We start from the raw sequence: 22,338 nt of genomic DNA, 5'->3' as shown, positions 1-22,338 counted from the left end.
ATTTAGGGAAACTGGTTTGATTCTAGATAAGAAGCAAAGGGTAAAACAGCGTGTGCTTACTGAGGAGAAAAAAGCCAAAGTTGGAGAACAATCACAACGTGCACCTCAAAAATCTCTCCAACGGCTTTCACAGAAAACCACAATTTCAAGACGCTCAACGTAGTGAGCTACCAAACTGTTAAAATGGAAATCGTACAATATCACTCTTGTCCACGAACTGCTACCACATGACAATGAGAGTCTAGTACATTTCTGTATGTGGTTGTCGAGGGATGTAAATGATAGGGTAATAAATCCAAATTTAATCACCATCTCTGACGAAGCATGGCCTTATTTACGTGCCCATGTTTTGGAGTGGAATAACTGGTATTGGAGCTCAGAGAAACCTGATTTAATGCAGGACACTCCACATGACTAGAAAATAGCGTGTATGGTAAATGCATACAGAGTAATAGGGCCAATAGTTTTTGCAGATACCATTAATGCAGAACATTACAGGAATAACATAGCTGCACTTTTCTTTGGACAACTCACCATTACTGAATATCGGTCAGGATATTTCCAGCCACCACACACACAACTGCAGTCACCACATTTAATCTATTAATTTTTTGAAGACAGGGTAATTAGTAGGGGGTTCCGGCCCAAATGGTCGCTGGATCTCACATTATGTGATTTTTATTTATGGGGGAACTTGAAAAATACAGTGTATAAATCAAACCCCCATACATTAGAAGAAATTAAAGAAATTAACTCCATTTTGAGAAGCTGAACTGAAAAGAAAATATCCTTAAAATGTGCCAGAGTTGTGTGAATTCAGGAGGAGGATATTTCCAACATCTCCTGTCATAAGGTAAATGCTTATTGTGATATCCTGAATCAATACAAAGTTTGTGGTTTCAGCTGCACGCAAGTTATAATTTGAATATAGCACAAAGAAGTACTTTTACAGACATACCTAACTTCATCATTAAATCCACAACAATGCAATAAAACAAGGATTTCTGGTAGAATTGGAACCAGGAATGAGTTAGCTGGAAAATTAAATATAAAACAATGGTATTATGAGCAATGAGAAGTCGAACAATTCGAACCTACACATTCCAAGGGGAGATGTGGTCAGGGATTACCTAAAAATCTCGCAACTCGCTTTACTGACTACAGAATCCCAGTTCAGCCTAGTATTTCTAACACTTCCGACAACTTTGCCCCTGTGGACGGGAAGAGTAGAATAACACCCACTGTATATCCTGCCAGTCTTAAGACGACTAAAAGAGGCCCATGGGGCTCTCAACTTGGGAAAGCAGGTTGGCGACCACACGGCCCTTAGCTGAGTTCTGGTATGGCTTCCACTTACTTGTGCCAGTCTCCTCACATTTATCTATCCCATCCGAGCTCCCTTGGTCAACTCTTGTTCTTTTCCGACCTCAACACTATTAGAGCATTTGAGGGCTATGGAGTCTCATTTTCATGCTCTTCATGGCCCTTGTCTTTCCTTGGCCGATATCTTCCTTTTTTGAAGTGTTGGATCCCTTCTGTTTTTTCTCTCTTATTAGTGTTATTTAGAGGATGGCTGCCTAGTTATACTTCCTCTTAAAACAACACTCACCACATGACATCTTTTCGATCTAACCTATGTTGGTCAGAACTCTCTCTTACCCATCATGACAACGTAAGGTTCGGAAAAACTATGGGCTCAGATACCAAGAATCAGTTTTAATTTCTGAACAAGTTGTTATTCTTACAGAAAATATTAGTCAACATTATTATTCCCCACCTACCTTATTGATGGCAGTAAGTATTCGCTGCCCAATCTCAGCTTCCACTACTTGCCCACGCCGGCCATACTTCAAAAGCTGCTGTACCAGGGTTACTTCAGGAGCAGATTCATCACGACCAACAGCAGGAGGGAAGAAGCGCTGCATCTCTGGATCGAGCACTACATTGGTTGGGCTACATATTGGAGGATACCAAGGAAGGGCATGCTCCTCTCCAGGCTCCAGGCCTATCAGCTGATTCAAGTACTGGTTAACCCTATCAACACAAATAAGATAATTACTTCTACACAGTGAATTGTACAACTAGACAATACATTTCAGCAGACGGTTCTTGATCTGATTCCAGCCAAGTCAAGGATGAAGCCGATAGGTAGAATAAAAGTATAAGAACATGACAATGTCTATCATGCCCTGTCATATTTTAATCCTGATCTTTTTATAAAATGAAGAAAAATAAACTACATTTCAAGAATAATAGGACCAAGGATCGTACCAGATGGAAGGCGATGGTACAAACCCAACAATGAGCTCTACCAGCATCAAGAAAACCTCATAGATGCCATCAGGAGAAAACGTCTGACTTTCTATGGACACCTATACAGAATGGATCCTAATAGATTATCCCATAAGATCTTCAAGGTTGCTAACAAAGGTAAAGCTACTGGATTCCCTTGGACCAAACAAGTGGACAAAGATCTTGCAGAGCTTAATATTAATCAAGCCGCCATTACTGAAAGAAATGCATACCGTTTAATGGTCAAAACTAAACCTTTCCTAACATCCCTTACATCAGCTAGCCACAAAGGAGCCGGGAATTGGTCAGAGGAGCACAGGAAAGAATTCAGCAATAAAATGAAGGAATACTGGGCCAACAGGAAGGCTCAAGAGGACACTAAGAACACAATCCAGTACACTAAAAGGGCCAGACGACAAAAACACAGCTAGAACACAAGCACCGTGGTCCACAGATGGCCTAAACGCAAAGAAAAAAAACCTACATTTCCAGCTCCTGTGAATGCTATTTTTAACGGTCATAAAAACACATATTTTACTATGGTTTTTAAGTCTATTTGACAAACAAACAAAAAAAAAAGGGCATTGCAGCATGTTTTTTGTCATATTATATTGTTTTAGCCATTCTCTAAACATTAGTCACATGTTTTGTGCCAAGTGATTTTGTGTTTGGTTATTTTGAATTATTTATTAATTTTAAATTTTAGCCAACATAGGACTACTTAGTCAGGTTTATGGAGGTTTTTCTTTTTGTCAGCCCAATACTGTTTCATCCTTTCTGAACGTAACTTTCTTTCTGCTTCTGGAATCACTCTTCCTATTCTCTGCTTGTTGATTTTTGTCTGTAGTCTAGTGTGTTCATCTTTCAATATGTTGAGTGTACTTGTTTTGTATTTTAAATCTTCTATTGTAATATGCAACCCTCTCATGTCTTCTTTAAGTTCTGTGACCCATCTAATATTCTTACTCTTACTCTTCCACAGACTAGAAACGCTGGTAACTAATAAGAGACAAGATAGTAAGGTCCAAGCAGTAGAAATGAAATTTTTGAAAACATCGGTTAAAAAGACAAGAAAAGATGGAATTAAAATCAGAGAAGAGCTAAATATAGAACCGTTAGTACAGAACATACAGAAAGCAAGACAGATGGTTTGGACATGTAAAAAGAATGTGAAAGGAATGGGTAGCAACAAGGGAATTGGAAAGAGAAGTTAAGGGAAAGAGACCAGTTGGAAGACCGAGAAGAAGGTGGATGAATCAGATCTGGAAGGACATTACAGAAGCTGGATTGGATGTGGCGGAAGTAACGGAGCAGGAAAAAAGGAAGGACAGAAAGGAGTGGAGGAGGCTTGTTAACCACACCCAGGCGACTGGAGTGGGACATTGATGATGATGATGATGATGATGACTGTTCCATAATTTTTCTATTATTTTTCTAGTAATTCTATTTTCTAGGACCGTATAGATGCCCTAAGAATGTTATTCGTTTCTTTTTCATTGTGCTAGTCATAGGTTCTATTTCTTTATAAACTGCCTCACTGGAAACTAGTCTCCAGACTCCGTTTACTTGATAATTTTTATTTAAACAGGTTCTCACCATTCTCCTTTCTAACTTGAGTACTCCATCTATTGCATCTGTGTTTGTTGTTTTGAATAATGTTTCACATGCATATATAATTTGTGGCTGGGTAACTGTTTTGTAGTGTTTCAATTTGGTTGCTATTGAGAGACACTTTTAATTATATGTATTCTTAGTAACATGCTGTGCTGTAACCAGTTTATCTATTCTATTTTGCCATGCTGGTTTCTCGTTCAGGTTGTATGTGATTATTTCACCTAAATATTTAAATTTTTCTACAATCCCCATTTCTTGGTCTTCCAGCTTAACTTTGTTTGCAAGCGGAAGTTGAGTTAGCATAATTTCTGTTTTTTCAAATGAAATTTTCAAACCAATAATCTGTACTAGTATTTCCTGTAAAGTTTTTGTTGTTGTTTTGTTTCCTGAATATCACTGACCAGAAGAGCTAGATCATCAGCAAATCCTAGACAGTTCAAATAAATGTTATCCTTCTGGGCTCCAATTTTTATATTTTTTGAGTTCTTGTACCATTCCCTCATAACGTACTGTAGTGCACAGTTAAAAAGAAGAGGTGACCGTCACCCTGTCTTAAACCAGTTGTTACCAAAAATGGTTCAGAAAGATCTTCTCTGAACTTAATTTTAGAAATTGTATTAGTTAGATTAGCTTTGGGTGATGTCTAAAATGTCTTAAATTTTTTTATAATGATCTGTGGATGGAGTCGTAAGCTTTCTTGAAATCTGTAAATGTTATTGACTAACTTCAAAGTTATTATTTGTTCAAAGCAGCTTCTCCAAGGTCTGCAGCCTCCCTGGCATTCACCTAACTCTTGATCAAGCTGTTCTTTAATCCATTTATATAGTATCTTAGGCCGGCCCAGCAGTGTACGGGTAGCGCGCCTGCCTCTTACCCGGAGGCCCCGGATTCGATTCCTGGCCAGGTCAGGGATTTTTACCTGCATCTGAGGGCTGGTTCGAGGTCCACTCAGCCTACGTGATTACAATTGAGGAGCTATCTGACGGTGAGATTGTGGCCCCGGTCTAGAAAGCCAATAATAACGGCCGAGAGGATCCGTCGTGCTGACCTGACCACATGACACCTCGTAATCTGCAGTCCTTCGGGCTAAGCAGTGGTCGCTTGTTAGGCCATGGCCCTTCGGGGCTGTTTTGCCATGGGGTTTGGTTTTTATATAGTATCTTAGAGAAAATCTTATATGTGCAGTCAAGGATGGAAATGCCTCTATAGTTGTCTGGATTACTTCTTTCACCTTTCTTGGATTAATTATAGCTGTTGTCCATTGTTCTGGGAATTTTTCTGAAATCCAAATCTTCTGTAATATCATATGGGGGGATGTCTAAGTTGCACTGCTGGCATATTTCCACATCTCTGCGAAAACCTGGTCTTCTCCACACGCTTTGTAGTTCTTCATTCCTTTAAACACTATTTCAACTTCTTTTGCTGTAGGTGGGTTTATATTTTCTGGTTTAGTTTTTATCAGGGTATGTGTATCAATTAATAAGAGCTTTTCAGGTTCATCACTGTTCACAGCTTCTTAAATGCTTCCACCATGATTTCTGCGTTTTCCTTATTGTTATGAGCTATTTTTCCATCTTTATTTTTCAACAAAAATGTGAAGGGGGGTTGTATTTATGCAACTGTTTACCAAAGGCTTTGCAATAATCTCTAGAATTGGTTTTGTAATAATTTTCCTCACTAGAGTTTATTAAATCTTTTTGATATTTTCTCTTAATTCATCTAATCATTTGGGTAAATTCTTTTCAGACATTCTTGAGGTTCATGGCGTTTTCTTCTGATTCCTGGGCTTGAAATTTCAACCAAGCTTTATGTCTTTCTTCATGCATTCTATCACAATCGGGTCCATCAGGCATGTCTTTTTCTTGGATTTAACGGAGCTAGATCTTTTGCATTCTGTTTGAGAATTGGTATTATGTCATCTAAATTGTCTCTTAGTCTTGTAGTTCCTGTTCTTTGCTGATACTGGGCATTCTGGGTTAACTGATGAGGGTCGTATGCAGGAGCGGCCATACCTTATGTGCTGAACTGCTGCAGCACATTGCCTATTTGAAAAATAAATTACTTTAAAAACGTTATCTGCAATCAAATACTGTGCATTTAAAGACGTCAGCCAAAAAATAGGAAATTATTCAACTCCACTCACAACCAGGCAACTACTGTAGTTGTGCGCTCCACGCTGGGTAGCTGTGCGATCACAGTTCAGCCACAATTTCTAAGCTTAATGCCAGAAAGCAGGAACTCTGCCTTTTGCGCATGCAGGCCCAACTTTTCAGATAGGCTGTGGAAACAACAGCCAAGACATCACTTCACAGCGATTCTTCGTTCGAACACAGAGGGGCAGCACTAGTCACACTTGCATTACGACCGATATGAGAATGTGGCAGGTGGCACCCTCTTGACTGAGCAATAGTATTTAAGAGGGGATCGCTTAAAGCAAACGGGAAAACAAAATACTGTAGAACTGTTCTCGCCAGGTCTGTTAATACCAAAGAGGATAGAATACTCCCAACTCGCCTATTCCATAGCCACCTTTGTAAATCAATGAACTATAAAAATTGTACTTTTTATGTTGTCAAAATAAGGACATGATACTGTGATTTTCTTAAATAAAAATGTCTAGTTTATAAATGTCACCATAAAAACATAACATGTAATTTTGCATTACGACGTTGCTGGTTTTATTTCAATGATGTTCGTAACATTGGGAAGTTCTGTTTTTGCACGCTCACACCAAGCGTTTGAGTTCGTGAATATTTTGCCATTGCAGACGTTATTGTGTGTTTAATTATATAGTTTTATAATTTTCTTAAATGAGGAATGTGTATATGTGTAGGGGTTGTTTGCGTGTTTGTTCAGTGTGGAAAACTCAGTGGAGAGCCTCTTGAAAACCGCATACTGGTATGTTTCTCAATATTTTTATTTTTTGGAGGGGGGATGGGTTACAGCTCGCAACTGATTTTCTGTACCAGCCGCCACTGGTCGTATGTCCCTTTCTCTCCAACTCTCTTTTGTCTTTTTCTTCTTAATGGAGTAAATTTAATCTTGATTTTAATTCAGTAATGATCTGAACCAGTGTCCATTCCCTTTAGAACTTCGACATTGTGGATTTCCTTGTGAAAGAATTTGTCCATGCATACATGGTCTAGCTGTCATTCTCGTTTTGTCCAATCAGGAGGTTTCCAAGTTTTAAGTTTGTGTGGTTTTCTTTAAAAATATGTAGATTTGGAGATTAGTCTGTGGGTTCTGCAAATTTCTATGAGTCTTTGGCCGTTTCTGTTAGTATATTCATGAGGAGTCCACTTTCCTACTACATCTTGATACTTCTTTTCCTTACCCCGTTGAGCGTTAAAGTCCCCTATAAGGATCTTGATGTTATTCATATTTATTTCATTCATTGTCTGATTTAGGAGATCCCAGAAATTATCGATTTCTTGCAGAGTTTTTGTTACATTTTTTCATTGGTAGGGGCATGAGCATTTATGATAGCGTAAAGTTTGTTTGTGGTTTATAAATTTAGAATTTCGATTCTCGGTGAGATGGCTTTAAAATCAATTATGGAATCTATTATTTTCAAATTTACTACAAATCCTGTACCAAATTAGGGGCAATGTTCATGACCCTTTGGCTTGGCTTCCTATTGTACACTCCATAACCTTGAGATGCAAACGGATCTTCTGTTAAATTTCTCATTACTTGGAGCCCTACCACAAGAATATTTTGCTTATCTAATTCATCTGGGAAGTTCTTGAGCTTTCCAGTTTTCAGTAAGGAGTTTATATTGTGCATCGCAATGTAGTTAATATGCTTATGTTTGATTCTATGTTTGTATGTATGTATATTTGAGTGTTCAAATTCATTCTTGTCTTTTAGGCGACTACACACCGAATCTGATGTAGTCTTCTCCATACTTGAGGGGTTGGATGGTGGAATTCTTTTACTAAAAGACTTTTTCCATATCTGACTATCAAATGTTACCAACCTTAAGTGGAGCAAGCTCTGATTTACAACTACAGTTGTTAGCCACAGAGGATATTTATTCAGCCATCACTAAAATGTGAAACAGACTCTGTTGGGGTACCACCACTAACATGTGAAACCATCGTGCCCTTTATTGCCTCTGGGTGTAATTTTACGGCTTTAAGCCAACTCTCCTCTTTTTTCCAGGCTTGGGACAGGCAATAGCAACTACTGACCTATTCAATCCACCCAGCAGATACTGCAGGCAGAATTTTGAATAATAATAATCATAATAACAACAACAATAATAATAATAATAATAATAATAATAATAATAATAATAATAATAATAATAATAATAATAATAATAATAATAATAATAATAATAATAATAATAATAATAACCTTTGCAGACTTCAAAAAAGCTTATGATTCAATAGACCGACAGACTCTATTCAACATACTTGAGGAATTTCAAGTCGACAGAAAAACAAGACATGATCAAGCAATTCAAGTCGACAGAAAAACAAGACATGATCAAGCAAACTAACAGGCACAACAGCAAAAGTTAAATTTTTAAGATAAATTTCAGAGCCATTCGAAATTACAACAGGGGTCAGACAAGGCGATGGATTATCAGAACTACTATTCAATCTAGTTCTGGAAGAAGGGGTTCGAGAATGGAAAAATGAAACTAAAGGGATCAATATTGGTACACTTCTCATAAAACAAAATTCACCTTGATTGCCTCGAATTTGCAGATGACTTGGCAATCCTCTCCAACAACAAACAAGAAGCACTCCAGCCCATAGCAAAACTTCATGAAATAGTGGCAAGAACAGGTCTGCAAATTTCACATGAAAAGACGAAGAATTTGGAAGGTAAAAAATCAGGATTTAACAACCACCCTCTAATCACTAGATATGGGAAAATCTCCCAAGTAGATAAATTTAAATACCTAGGGGAAATTATACAACCAAACAGGATAAATCAGCAAACATACAAAGAAAGAATCACAAAATTACAAAATGCATACAAAATTTTCTGGAACAGATACAACAACAAAATCTATATCCCAAAACACAAAATTACAACACTACAAAACAGTTGTCTAACCAGAAGCCCTTTATGCATCAGAAACTATGATAATTGGTGGCAGATCACAAATAAAAAGCATCGATAAACAAGAGAGGAAAATTCTCAGGAAAATCCTAGGACCCAACTGCAAAAATGATATTTGGATGAAAAAGAAATCACAGGAAATCTATCAAGTAACAGAAAAAAAAATCACAGTCACCACTAGAAAAAGAAGATTAAAATTCTATGGTCACCTAATCAGGATGGATAACAATAGGCTAACAAAGAAAATACTAAATCTTGTAGTACCTCTAAAAAATTGTAACTGGCTTACAGAAATAAACAAAGATCTTCAGAAAATTGGTATAAATAAAGAAATCTTGCAAGACAGAAAAAAACTTCAGAAATCTCATAAACAAACACAAATTTGTGGATCAACCTAAAGGACAAGCTACAGGATGGACGGAAAAAGCAAAAATAAGCAGAGCGAAAGGATGAAGAGATTCTGGGAAGACAAGATGAAATGATGTGCTAAATAAGTTCACGCTTGTGCTTATTGTCCAATATTTTTCATCTAAGTTTTCCTTATACAGCTGATGATGACCATTAAGTGGTCGAAACACGTTCTGCGAGTGATTATGTATATTTAATTTTGCCCAATGCAAAAAATAAAGTATCGATTAGGTGGTTCTTTAATTATACTTTTTGATTTTACTGATCGATATGGTCATGAACTGGACAACTTGCAATGCAAGAGGGCAGTCGGGACAACATGGGTTAGATACAAAAAAGCCCAATGAGATGGCGAAATCCCTTCTTTTTTTTAAATCTTCCACAGTAATTTGTACACTGTTCAGTTTCTGGAAATCATGTAGTGCATAAATTAGGCCTTGCCCGAGAATATGGTTTCAAATGTAAGTATCGATTCTCAAAAGTTCTCGAATGCGTAACATTCAATTCTGCCCGTCACTAATCAGTGTAATCACAATCAAATTGGAAAGAGAAAAAATATCATCAAAACTTAAGAAATTACGGTTATTAATGACTTGAGCTCAGCTGGAAAGCACGCTCACTGCACAAGTTGTGCAAATAAAAAGACTGGTTTTTATGACATTTTAAGACAAAAATGTAAAATTCCCAGTCGTATATTAGGACCAAAACAGTAATAGGCAATGCCAAGACCTCCCATGGCTTAATGTATGTAAGATACAACACGATAATATTAAAATACTAGATTTGTGTTAAGAAAGAGCAGTTTCGATTCCTGCCTGAAAGCCCTCTGACTGTACAGTGCTCTGAGGCAAGTGCCAAAAACCTGTTCGGCGATAAAATCGTGAAAAAAGTATTTAAAAAACAACAGAAAAACCATCTAACCCTGAACATAATGTAGATATTTTACAAGTAAGAACATGCGACAAAACTCGTTCCGTCTTCAAGTACAACTAGATTCACAATTAAGTATTTATTTTCCACCTAGTCGATACAATGATTGCTTAAGGCAATTTTTAATGGTCAAAAGTGGTACATGTTTCGTATATTATCAACATCTTCAGCCACATAACACTGTTTAGATGAAAAATGTATAAAATTGACAAAGTAATGCTTTAGAGGAAGTGTCCTTAAAATTAACACTTCCTCTAAAGCATTACTTTGTCAATTTTATACATTTTTCATCTAAACAGTGTTATGTGGCTGAAGATGTTGATAATATACGAAACATGTACCACTTTTGACCATTAAAAATTGCCTTAAGCAATCATTGTATCGACTAGGTGGAAAATAAATACTTAATTGTGAATCTATTGAAGTGCAATACGGACCATGAAGCTGATTTTATGTAATTCAAGTACAACTGTCGGAATGAGCTGGCTCTCCTTCCAATTGTCATGGCCACGCACTGCTTTATGATTTCGGAGGATTCTCTAAACAATACCACCCGAATGCGATGCTAAGATGGCCCCCTATGCAAGTTCACCATCGATCGCTTAACCAACACAGTAACGGCACTTGCTCTAATTATCGCAATGACAGGGCGTTAAATGTACAATGGTGTTTCTTCCCACGAACTGTACAAGCCATCTCCAACAGCTGGACTAGGGCATCATTTGGTGCGTGAAGCAGAAATATAGAAAGATCCTCATGCAGAAGAGATTGGCTTTCCTGGAGACAGCTTCACGTAAAATCTGAATTTTGGATGCCATGCAGTTCTTAAAATATGCTTGGGAATCTAAACGAGACCACAATTCGAAAACGTCTCCACAAAGATTTGATGACATTTCTGTGGAAATAATGGAAAGAAGTAATCATATGGATGAAGAATGTAGCCAGCTTGGGATAGATGAAGAAGAGGTGAATTTTGCCACATATGTTGAATGTGATGACAATGTTGTCACTTGCAAAGTGCAGAGAGTGATGACTGATGAAGACATAACAAGCAGGAGCCCAAGGATGAAAATGAATCCAGTGAAACATGCACAGCAGTATGAATGCATTTGGCAGCAGTAGAAGCTATGGACATAGTGCAACGTTACGTGTAAAGTTATTTCGTGGATGATAATGTAATGAATTACATTATCAAACTCGATACTATTGTATGAAATTTGGAACAAAAGAAGCAGTAGTCTACTTTAGACATGTTTCTTACATGCAAGTGATGATGTGGAAGTTACTCTGTGTATTTTTAAACATATTATGTTTCTTTATTCTGAATTAAATTCTTGACAATTTTTGCGCAATTTTTATTTTTATGCAAAAAATGACGCGTACAGTTAGAGATTATAAGACCATTTCTCCTTGATGTTTTACTATGTTGGTGTTTTTAAAATGCACTATTTATTTATTTCATTAATTATAATTGTACACATTTGTTTCTCTGTTTTTATCATAATTATTTTTAGTTCAAAACTAACCTTAAATTTAACACTGTATTTTTTTCATCTTTTAACAAGTTTCCTTTTCATGGCTTTTTTCTTTGGTCCCCACAGAAATGTCCTAACCAACTTGGGCTGAATTTAACAGTCTTGTAAATACTCACTCACTCAGCAGGCTTCTATGGGACATGAAGATCCCGCACCGTTCTCACAAACTGCCTCCACTGAACTCTTGTTTTGGGCAAGTTCTTGTCAGTTGTTCACATTCAGACGTCTACATAGCTTGAAGATTTCATTTTTCCAGGAGCTAAGTGTTCTTCCCACTGGTCTTTTTCCTGTTAGTTCTTCTTTAAAGATGCGTAAGACCATCCTATCATTTTCCATCCTCAGAAGATGACCAGCCCACTGAAGTCTTCTGGAGTTAATGACGTTGATTATTGGTGCTTGCTGTGATAGTGAGTGTATTTCTTTATTTGATCTCTTATTCCAGGTTTGAGATATAGAATCAAAGTCATCGTCATCATCATCATCATCATCATTTCTTCGCTCCAGCAAGCCGGGTGCGGTTGTGTACGAGCCTCCTCCAGTTTGTTCTATCCATCCACAGGTGCTGCTCATATATGTGACACCAGTTCACATCTCTAATTTCAAGGTCCTTCATTATCTGTTTTTCCCAAACATCACAAGGTCTTCCTCTTGGTCTCTTCCCAGAGAACATTGTGTTCAAAGTATGTTCGAGGAGTCCTGTGAGGGTTCATTCTTTTCATGTGACCATATCATTGCAATCTCTTCACTTCTAGAGTCTCCAACAAGCTTCTTTCCAATCCAAGCTATTGTCGGATATCCACATTCCTTATTTTATCCTTTTTTGCTTTTTGTAGACAAGAACGGAGGAACTTCATTTCTGTTGCCTGAAGACTACTCTTTGTTGGTCCAGTAAGTGTTGCTGCTTCCAGACCATACGTCAATATAGGTACTAGATATATTTTGTACAAGCTGATCTTGGAAGCTAACGGAAATGTTTCATCCCAAAGTATTTGACTTACAGCGTGATAGAATTTGGAACCTTTTTGTATTCTGTTACTAATCTCTTGATGTATGGTGTTGTCTGATGACAGAACACTACCTAAATACTGGAAGTTGTCTACAATATCTATCTCCTCATCTCCAATTCTTAGATGAATATTTGGAGAGTTTCTACTCATCACCAAGCCAACTGTTTTCGTTTTGCTGATTTTGAGACCTATGGTTGTAAACGCTTCATGCCAGAAATCTAGTCTAGTTTGTACTTCAGCTTCTGTCTCACCCCATACCATTACATCATCAGCAAAAACCAGGGCATTAGTTGTTGGATCCTTTCTCTTAACTGCTTTTAAAACTTCATCCATTATGATTATGAAGAGAAGTGGCGAAAGACAACTTCCTTGCTGGACTCCAGTCTGTTTCAAACCAACCTGATCTTCCATCCTGGACCTGGACACAACCTATAATCGTTGTACTCGTGCTATGATGTCATCGGGCACTTTCTTATGTCTCAAACATTCCCATATATGCCTGCGTGGTACATGGTCATATGCTTTCCCCGATGTCCATAAAAACAGTTATAAGTGTTTTACCTTTCTTCCAATACTTCTCATAGAGCATTCTGGTGACAAAAATGAGGTCTATAGTTGATCTATGAGGTCTAAATCCATGTTGTTCCTCCTCAAGTGTAGGTTCACCATATTTTCTAATCCTGCTCTCAAGGATGGATTCGTAGATTTTGAGGCCATGTGACAGCAGAGTTATACCTCTGTAGTTGGTACATTTCTTTCTATCACCTTTTTTCAACAATGGGATGATGACTCCTTGCTTCCAGTCATTGGGTATTACATTCTCTTTCCAGATTCTATTTAATACCCTGTACATCCACTGTTGTCCTTCCTCTCCTAGTGCTCTGATCATCTCAACACTTTCTGATCCAGTTGATGTGTTGTTTTTCAGCTTAGATATTGCTGTCTCTACTTCCAACCATGTCAGACTAGTGGTATTTGTGACATTTTCATAACAGTTCAGCAAAGTTTCAAAGCGCCTTTAGAACTCCTGTAATAGTTTGGTCTTATCCCTAGTCACCTCACCATTAGAAAGTTCTACAGATTGGATAGATTCATTTTGAGTTCTTCTAACAATACTGTAAAATAGTTTTTTATTTCCATCCTGCGTTATTTTGGTAGCCAGATCTTCCTTGCATTTCTGCTTTTCAGCTACAACCAACTGTTTTACCTGTAATTCTTTCTTTCTACAAAGTGACAGCTTCTCCTCTATTTCATGTTGATCTCCCCGTGTTCTTGCTTGATATAAGAATCTTCTTGCATGGTTTCTGTCGTTAATAGCCTTTTTAATATCATCATTCCACCAGGCAGTTTCTTTAGGTTTTCTTATATGACTCTGTCGTCCACATACTTTTTCTGCTGTACCAACCACAACCTCCTTTAGAGTATCCCATTCTTCATCCACCAATTTCAGTTCTTCTCTTGGCAGCAACCAGCGGACACCTTCCCTGAATTCTTCCTTCACACTTGGCTCGGTTAGTCGCCAAGTTTTTATTTTTGGGACTCTTTCGTTACAGACTTTGGGAGGTCTTTCCTCTGCAATAACTGCAACCAACAGTCTATGGTCTCCACCAAAGTCTTCACTTGGAATGACCTTAACATCTTTGACATTTTTCTATACATTTTGATCTATCAGAGTATAATCTATTACTGTACGTATTTTATCATCCCAGCTATATCTTGTGATTTTATGGGAGTCCCTTTTCTTAAACCAAGTATTAGTCTCTATCAGGTTGTTTCTCATGCACAGATCTAGCATACATTCTCCATCTTCATTTCTGTTTCCCATTCCATGAGGGCCCAGGATGGATTCATATCCTGTTCGTTGGGAGCCAACTTGTGAATTAAAATCACCCATTACAATTAGATTGTTATATTCAGTGGGTTCTTCCAAGTTATTAAGGAAGTTGGCCTTTTCCTCTTTTGAGCATCCCACCTGTGGAGCATAGACTTGGATCACACTGTACTTTTTAATGATGATAATTGTACCGAGCGGTACACCTCCGCTCCGCTAATTCAAACATTGCGCCAGTTGAAACTCCTCTACTGGAGGAAGCCTGAACTTTAACTACAGTGTTAATTCTCAAGTTTCTCAGAAGATGTCCCTACTTGTAAATTTTGAAGTGTTCTGAACTGTGTCGTTTTCGATGTATTTTTGTTTTCCCTGTAGCAAGAAGTGTGAACATTCTCTTCTAGATGGCACCTCTTAAGAACTACAATTGTGCACTCTAGTGCGAAGTGAAGGAACTTTTCTTTGAAGAAATTTTGTAGTCATAAGTTTGCTCTTTGTTATATTTCTTTCTGTCATTGTTTGAGTTGGCAATGTTAATCCGTTCGTTCCGCCAGTTTTGAAATTAGCCAATCCCGAATTTCTCTAATTAATTTTCCACCAATCCTGGTTTTCTTCTTCAGTTTTGACATGTAATCTTTTGGCCGTCCAATAAAATGCTTGTGGGCGGGTGTTATCATTCATGAAAGGTCTCGAATGTTCCGCGAGGGTATATAAACTGCTGATTTTCGGGTCTCTGGGCGACTTCAGTAACATCTATCATAGTGTAAATTATGTAGCAGGGGGCGGGAAGCGCCTCTTTCGTCAGGCAGCAGTTCTTCGCTAAGGTAATGGCCTTTTAATAACGTCTTTTCTTGCTAGCTCAGCAGTTTAACTCTCGGGGCAGGTTCGATACCTCTTACCATGTAACTTTCCTCTAAAATGTAAAAGACTCTTGGTATAAATTCTGTCCCTTTAAACTACAAATTGGGATAGAGAGTGCCTAACCCTCTCGAGCTCCCAATCATTTTGTTTTGAGGTGACTACGTTTTCATAACAGTTTCCCTTCTACTCATAATGTCATAAAGTTTTCTATCGTGTCACCTCCGTAGAATGGGATTAGCCCTTGCATAAGCGGCCTAGGGCCAAATTAGGTTTTAATAAAGTGTATTAGGAGTGCAAGTACGCCTCCACTCAAATTGGTATTTTGGGGCCATGTCATTGACCTATTTCTTTACTTAATAGGCCTCAGTAGGTTTACCCCTGTGGGTGGGGGCGGTAGAATAACACCCACGGTATCCCCTGCCTGTCATAAGAGGCGACTAAAAGGGGACCCAGGGGCTCTGAACTTTGGAGCGTGGGTTGGCGACCACGGGGCCCTCAGCTGAGTCCTAGCATTGCTTCCACTTACTTGTGCCAGGCTCCTCACTTTCTTCTATCCTATCCGACCTCCCTTGGTCAACTCTTGTTCTTTTCCGACCCCGATGCTATTAGGTTTGCGAGGGCTAGGGAGTCTTTCATTTTCACGCCCTTCGTGGCCCTGGTCTTCCTTTGGCCGATATCTTCATTTTTCGAAGTGTCGGATCCCTTCCATTTTTCCGTCTGATTAGTGTTATATAGAGGATGGTTGCCTAGTTGTACTTCCTCTTAAACCAATAATCTTTTCACACCAGGCAAATGCTGGGGTTGTACCTTAATTAAGGCCACGGCCGCTTCCTTCCAACTCCTAGGCCTTTCGTATCCCATCGTCGCCATAAGACCTATCTGTGTCGGTGCGACGTAAAGCCCCTAGCAAAAAAAAAAAAAAAAAAAAAAAAAAAAAAAAAAAAAAAAAAAAAAACAATAATCACCACCACCACCTCAGTAGGTTGGGTATTTTTACCCCTGTGTTATTGTACTTGGAGGACAGCTTGAATGTGGAGTTTGGTGTGGCCTTTGATGGGCTTGAACTTTAAGAGCGAGTTGCTCTTTCTTAAAATTTGGTTTCTGTGTGCCTCGAGGAGGCTTCACCGTGTAATGGGGAGCAAGTGCTCCTGGGCATGATTGGGGTTTTCTGCCCCTTTGTGGAATCTTGTATATAAGTAATGTTGGGCTAATTGCTCAAGAATTGTGTGTCTGGCTCTCGGAGCCCAAATTCTGTAACACTGTAATTGTACATTCTCGAATTGTTGCTAGGCTACTGAGTACCTGTTATATTTGTTATTTCTTGATCTTAAAAGGAAAATATAACCTTGTTAAATTTTAAATTAACTTTAATTTCGTAGATTGAGACCTATTCATCCCAGCACCTTCTTTCACCTCTAACTACCACGGATAACACCGTAACAATAATAAAAATAATAACAACAACAACAATAATAATGTTATTTGCTTTACGTCCCACTAACTACTATTTTAAGGTCTTCGGAGACAAGGTGCCGGAATTCAGTCCCGCGGGAGTTCTTTTACGCGCCAGTAAATCTACTGACACGAGGCTGACATATTTGAGCACCTTCAAATACCACCGGACTGAGCCAGGATCGAACCTGCCAAGTTGGGGTCAGGAGGCCAGCGCCTCAACCATCCGAGCCACTCAGCCCGGCCATTGTACTTTTTCCCTCATAAGTTCACAGATAACTTAATTATCCTTTCACTAACAAACTCAACTACACTACAAGCAACTATGTCTTTATGTATTAAAAATCCTACTCCATTCTTAGACTCTACTTCATTTCCAGACCAGTAGAGACTATAGTCCAATCTGATATTCATTTTCCCAGTTTTCTTCCACTTTGTTTTACTCAGGCCCATGATCAGAAGTTTCCTCCTTTCCATGAGGTCGACCAGCTCTTCAGTTTTGTTTGTCAATGTCAGGATATTTAATGTTCCCACTCTGATACTTTGTCTTTGTTTGGTTTGGGTAGCTGGTGTAACATTGGGCTGTAAACAGTCATTCGCACCAAACTGATGGCGGCGGCGTCGTGAATTCCTACATCCGAGGCTCGTATTATTCTTGAAAGCAACTTCTTCAGTAATCCCTCTGTTGACCTGCTGAGCCTAACACGGACGGATATTTTCTTTCGGGGTTTTCTCCCTTAGCCTTTGGTGTCCAGTCACCTCAACCTACAAGGCAGCAGGTTGTACTCGTATTAATCCCTGAATACAGGGCTGCCTCTTCCGCCATCTCCACCATACCGAAGTCCACCTTCTCCGCTGTAGAAGTCGTTGAGGTCTTCACTCGTAACCCTGAGCTGGGACCCTTACCAGATGTTACACACTGGGTCAGTGTGCTCTGCGACTCACATAGGCAGGGGCGCCACTCCCTGGGTAGGACTGCCTCTGAAAAGGGTCCCTACCTGCTACCTATAGAATCAAAGTAAACTTTAAACTTTACTTTTGAAAACCTGAAACCGATGTTGTTGTTTTTTTGTTAAACTCCATGATTCTGAACCATAAGTCAGAACTGGCCTGATAACAGTTTTGTATTGCTCATCAAAAATTTTGATCCAATAGAAGCTGTAGAGAGTAGTACACCTTGTTAACATTCTGTGTTCTAACTTTTGATTTCCATTTCTCTTTGATTCTCTTTGCTAATCATAACTCTAGTAACTTGAAAAGCTCAACTCGTTCAAAAGTATGTTTACCAATAATCAGAGGTAACCGGTTCTCATTCACGTCAATATTCCTCTTTATTATCACGTACTGAGTCTTTTGGTTGTTAATTCTGAGGCCTAATGTTAACGGTCTCCTCAAGTTCAATGAACAATTCCCATATTTCAATCTCATTTCTCCCTATGAGTACAATATCATCTGCGTACGCAAGCACTTTATGATACTGTCAGAGATGTATTCCCGCCGGAACTAATTTCAGTGATCTAATAACTTTTTCAAGAGCAATACTGAAAAGAATAGGGGATAAAGTATCGCCTTGTCTTGTAGCAGTTCTGTTATGGAAAGGGTCAGATCTTTTCCCATTCAGGAGAATTCTACTTGAATTGTCATCTATACATAGTCTACACAGGTTAATGAGTTTAAAAGGGAAGCCAAATTCTGTCATGACATTCCACAGACTGTCTCTATGAATTGAGATATATGCTTTCAAGAAATCAATGAACAAATAGTGAATACTTTGATTATATTCCCACACTTTCTCACTTATTTTGATTGCAAATATGTTATTAGTCCTGGATGTATTGCTGTGAAATTCAGTTTTGTAATCACCAATGATGTTCTCTGCATATGGTTTCAGGCGATTTAGTAGAGTAAAAGATAACATTTTATAAGATGTATTAACAAGAGATATCCCATGGTAATTTTGAATATTTTCTTTGTCTCCTTTTTTATGTAGTGGCACTATGAAAGATTCTTTCCACTCTACAGGCGTAACTTCTTCCAGCTAAATCCTTAGGATAAGTTGGAATATATATCTGTATAGTACTTCTCCTCCAGATTTAATTAGTTCAGCTGGGATGTTATCATTAACTTACCCGAAGCTTTATTATTTTTCAGATGTTTAATACCGTTTACTACCTCCTCATAAGTACTGTATTTCCCAGCATAATCGTCGCCACCGCATAATCGTCGCATCCTTTATTTTCAATACAAAAATCGGACTTTAAACATTTAATCGCATAATCATCGCACGTCCAAATTTTGTTCACCAATCTGGTTAAGAGGTAAATGGAACTGCAATGTAAGTTGCACATGAATGTGCAATTTAAATATGTGTATGGTTTATGGGCAATTTCGCAACACAGTCACATTTGCGAGATGTTGCACAACGTATAAATAATACCGGTATATGTACGACACATGGCTTACTGGTAGGCTATCGGCAGTTTGACAACGTGGTCGCGAGACAGTGAACAATTTATTCACCACCTACATATTATGAGTTCTCATTTGAAATACGTAAGGCTATAAGTTATCGCTTATCGGCAACGTGCCAGGAAATACCGGTACCAACACACACCTGTCTTCTAGTAGACAAGAGGTCTGATAGAATTCTGCGTTATTACAACCACCCGCCCCCCGGCGCAACAGTCGCGAAGGACCTTGGCCTAGCAAGCCACCGCTGCTCAGCACGAAGGCCTGCAGATTACGAGGTGTCATGTGGTCAGCACGATTAATCCTCACGGCCGTTATTCTTGCCTCTCTAGACCGGGGCCGCCACCTCACCGTCAGATAGCTCCTCAATTGTAATCACCTAGGTTGAGTAGACCTCGAACCAGTCCTCAGATATAGGTAAAATTCCCTGACCCGGCCATGAATTGAACCCGGGGCCTCCGTGTACGAGGCAGGCACGCTACCCCTACACCATGGGGCCGGCTCCTGCGTTATTGCGCACGAAGTGAAATCCAAGACAACGCAGATTTTCACGAAATTATTCAGCTCACGGTCAGCCGAATTATTTACGATGTCTCAGTTGTCAAGATAATTATTATCCAATAGTATTAAAGTTTTATTTTATAAACTCGTCAGTAACGTAATATCATCAATAACTAGGAAGAAATATTAACCTAATTACCGTACGTTTAAAAGAAATTGAAAGAATGAATGTTTGTTACTGACGTCTCGGAACACGGTCAACTACAGTAGATCCACACCGCGCTAGCTAGAGCGATGTATGAAGACGTCTGTGCTCCAGTTTGCGAGCTTTGCACAAGCGCACTAGTGTGTCGCAACCAACGAGCTCAACTGATAATAAATTGCTGCATGCTTCCTTGCTGCCTAACAGTATTGGCTGCTCTGGAATGGACAGATCACAGATGCATTTATTTGTTTGTGACTGACGTGATTACTGTAGACATGTGTGTGTGAGAATTTAAGTTTTTAATTTGTGTCTAGGGTGTTTGTAGAAATAATTTGTTTTAATAGTGAACAATTACGGAAAGTCATTTATATTGCAAAACATTAACGTGTGAAGCATTTATAAGCGATTATGGATAAATATAGAAACTATTCTGCGGGCTTCAAGCTAAGCGTAATTGCCTTCGTTGAACAACATGGGAACAGACCTGCAGAAAGAAAATTTTCAGTGAGTGAAAAGTTGGTGCCTGACTGGCGGAAATTAAAAAAAACAAGCTAAAAAGCACAAACCCTTCTAGACGCGCGTTTAGAGGTCCTAAAAATCGGAAGTTTCCTATAATTGACGAAGAAGTGTTTATGTACGTCATATGAAATGTTACAAATTAAGGGACGGGAGGTAGCACGCAAACACAACATAACTCAGTTTAAAGCGAGGCGTGGATGGATTAAGGGGTTCATGCGACGACACAATCTGTCAGTGCGAAGAAGAACACTAAGCCAAAAGTTGCCTGCTGGTTACACGGACAAGATTGTAAATTTTCACCGATTTGTCATACGTTTGCACAAGGAAACTTCATACTTGCTTTCTCAAATCGGTAATGCCGATCAGACTCCAATCTTTTTTGATATGCCTCGCAACAGCACTATTGCACTAAAAGGATCACGGAGTGTATTAATGTAAACCAGCGGTAGTGAGAACATGTGATGCAAGGCAATGCTAGCCATTACAGCTGACAGAAGAAAGTTGCCACCTTACATCATTTTCAAGAGGAAAACGATGCCTAAGAATATACAGCTTCCCCGTGCAATTCATGTATGAGTGCAACCAAAGGGTTGGATGGACGTAGAACTCATGCTGGACTGGGTTAAAACTGTGTGGGATAGAAGACACGGTGCACTATTAAAACAACCAGCTCTGCTTGTTTTAGATAGTTTCCGAGGTCACCTCATGAACGAAGTGAAGCAACTTCTCAGTCAAAATAAGACACGACATATAGTCATTCCTAGTGGCCTAACATCTGCTTTGCAGCCACTAGACACATGTATTAATAAACCCTTTAAAGACCACTTACGTCGATTTTACGAGTGGATGATGAGCGGCGATCAGAATTGACGCCCGCTGGAAATATCAGGCGTCCACCCTTGGACTTGTTATGCTCGTGGGTGATGAAGAGTTTGGATCTTATACCACCTGGACTAGTCTCCAAGAACTTCAAAAGGACTGGGATTTTGAATACACTAGACGGATCCAAAGATGACGCAGTGTGGCAGAGAGCCGAAGAATCTGATACCGGTATTAACAGCGGCGAGGACGGCAAATCAGATACAAAACCTGCGATAGTGACACAGAAGATTTGGAATAAATTGTGTACCGGTAAGTCCGTATTTCACAACTAAGCGATAATTTTTTGCAAGTGTAATATTTTAACTTTAATACTCAAATTAATGACAATTAACTTAATACGTTCATTTTTATTTTCACGTTGGAAAAACGTTCGCCGAATTGTTGCGAACAATTATGAATTTTGTTTTAGACTATTTTAATTATTTTGATGTATAAAAGCGAGTATTACGTGCATCTTAAATTTGTATCAAATACAATTTAGTTATAAATAAATTTTTTGAGTAATACAAATACTGGTATTAAAAATTCTTCGTATAATGGTCGCACCCTACCATTTTTTCGAAAATTTTGGTATAAAAAGAGCGACAATTATGCCGGGGAATACGGTAGGCTCCGAAATCAAATCATACTTAGTAGGACGCTTTGGTTTCACAATTGGTGATTCTGGATCGGGGCAGTTTAGCAAATTGTTAAAATATTCCTTGCAATGAGAGAGCGGGTTATGAAGTTCCCCTTATGATCCTTCATGAACTTGGT

General features: G+C 38.7%; 1 protein-coding gene across 1 annotated transcript in view; it reads right to left on the bottom strand.

Annotated features, from left to right (window-relative positions):
- The window catches only part of LOC136879251 (tetratricopeptide repeat protein 17), a 293,085-nt gene that overhangs the window by 196,156 nt on the left and 74,591 nt on the right, over positions 1-22,338 (bottom strand). Inside the window, exon 10 of the mRNA XM_067153063.2 lies at positions 1,782-2,034. Within this exon, the coding sequence (XP_067009164.1) occupies positions 1,782-2,034 (253 nt within the window). The remainder of the gene's footprint in view (positions 1-1,781; positions 2,035-22,338) is intronic.

The sequence above is a fragment of the Anabrus simplex genome, chromosome 8 (assembly GCF_040414725.1).
Source record: "Anabrus simplex isolate iqAnaSimp1 chromosome 8, ASM4041472v1, whole genome shotgun sequence".
Taxonomy (NCBI): Eukaryota; Metazoa; Arthropoda; class Insecta; order Orthoptera; family Tettigoniidae; genus Anabrus; species Anabrus simplex.
This window is presented reverse-complemented; position numbering and strand designations above follow the sequence as displayed.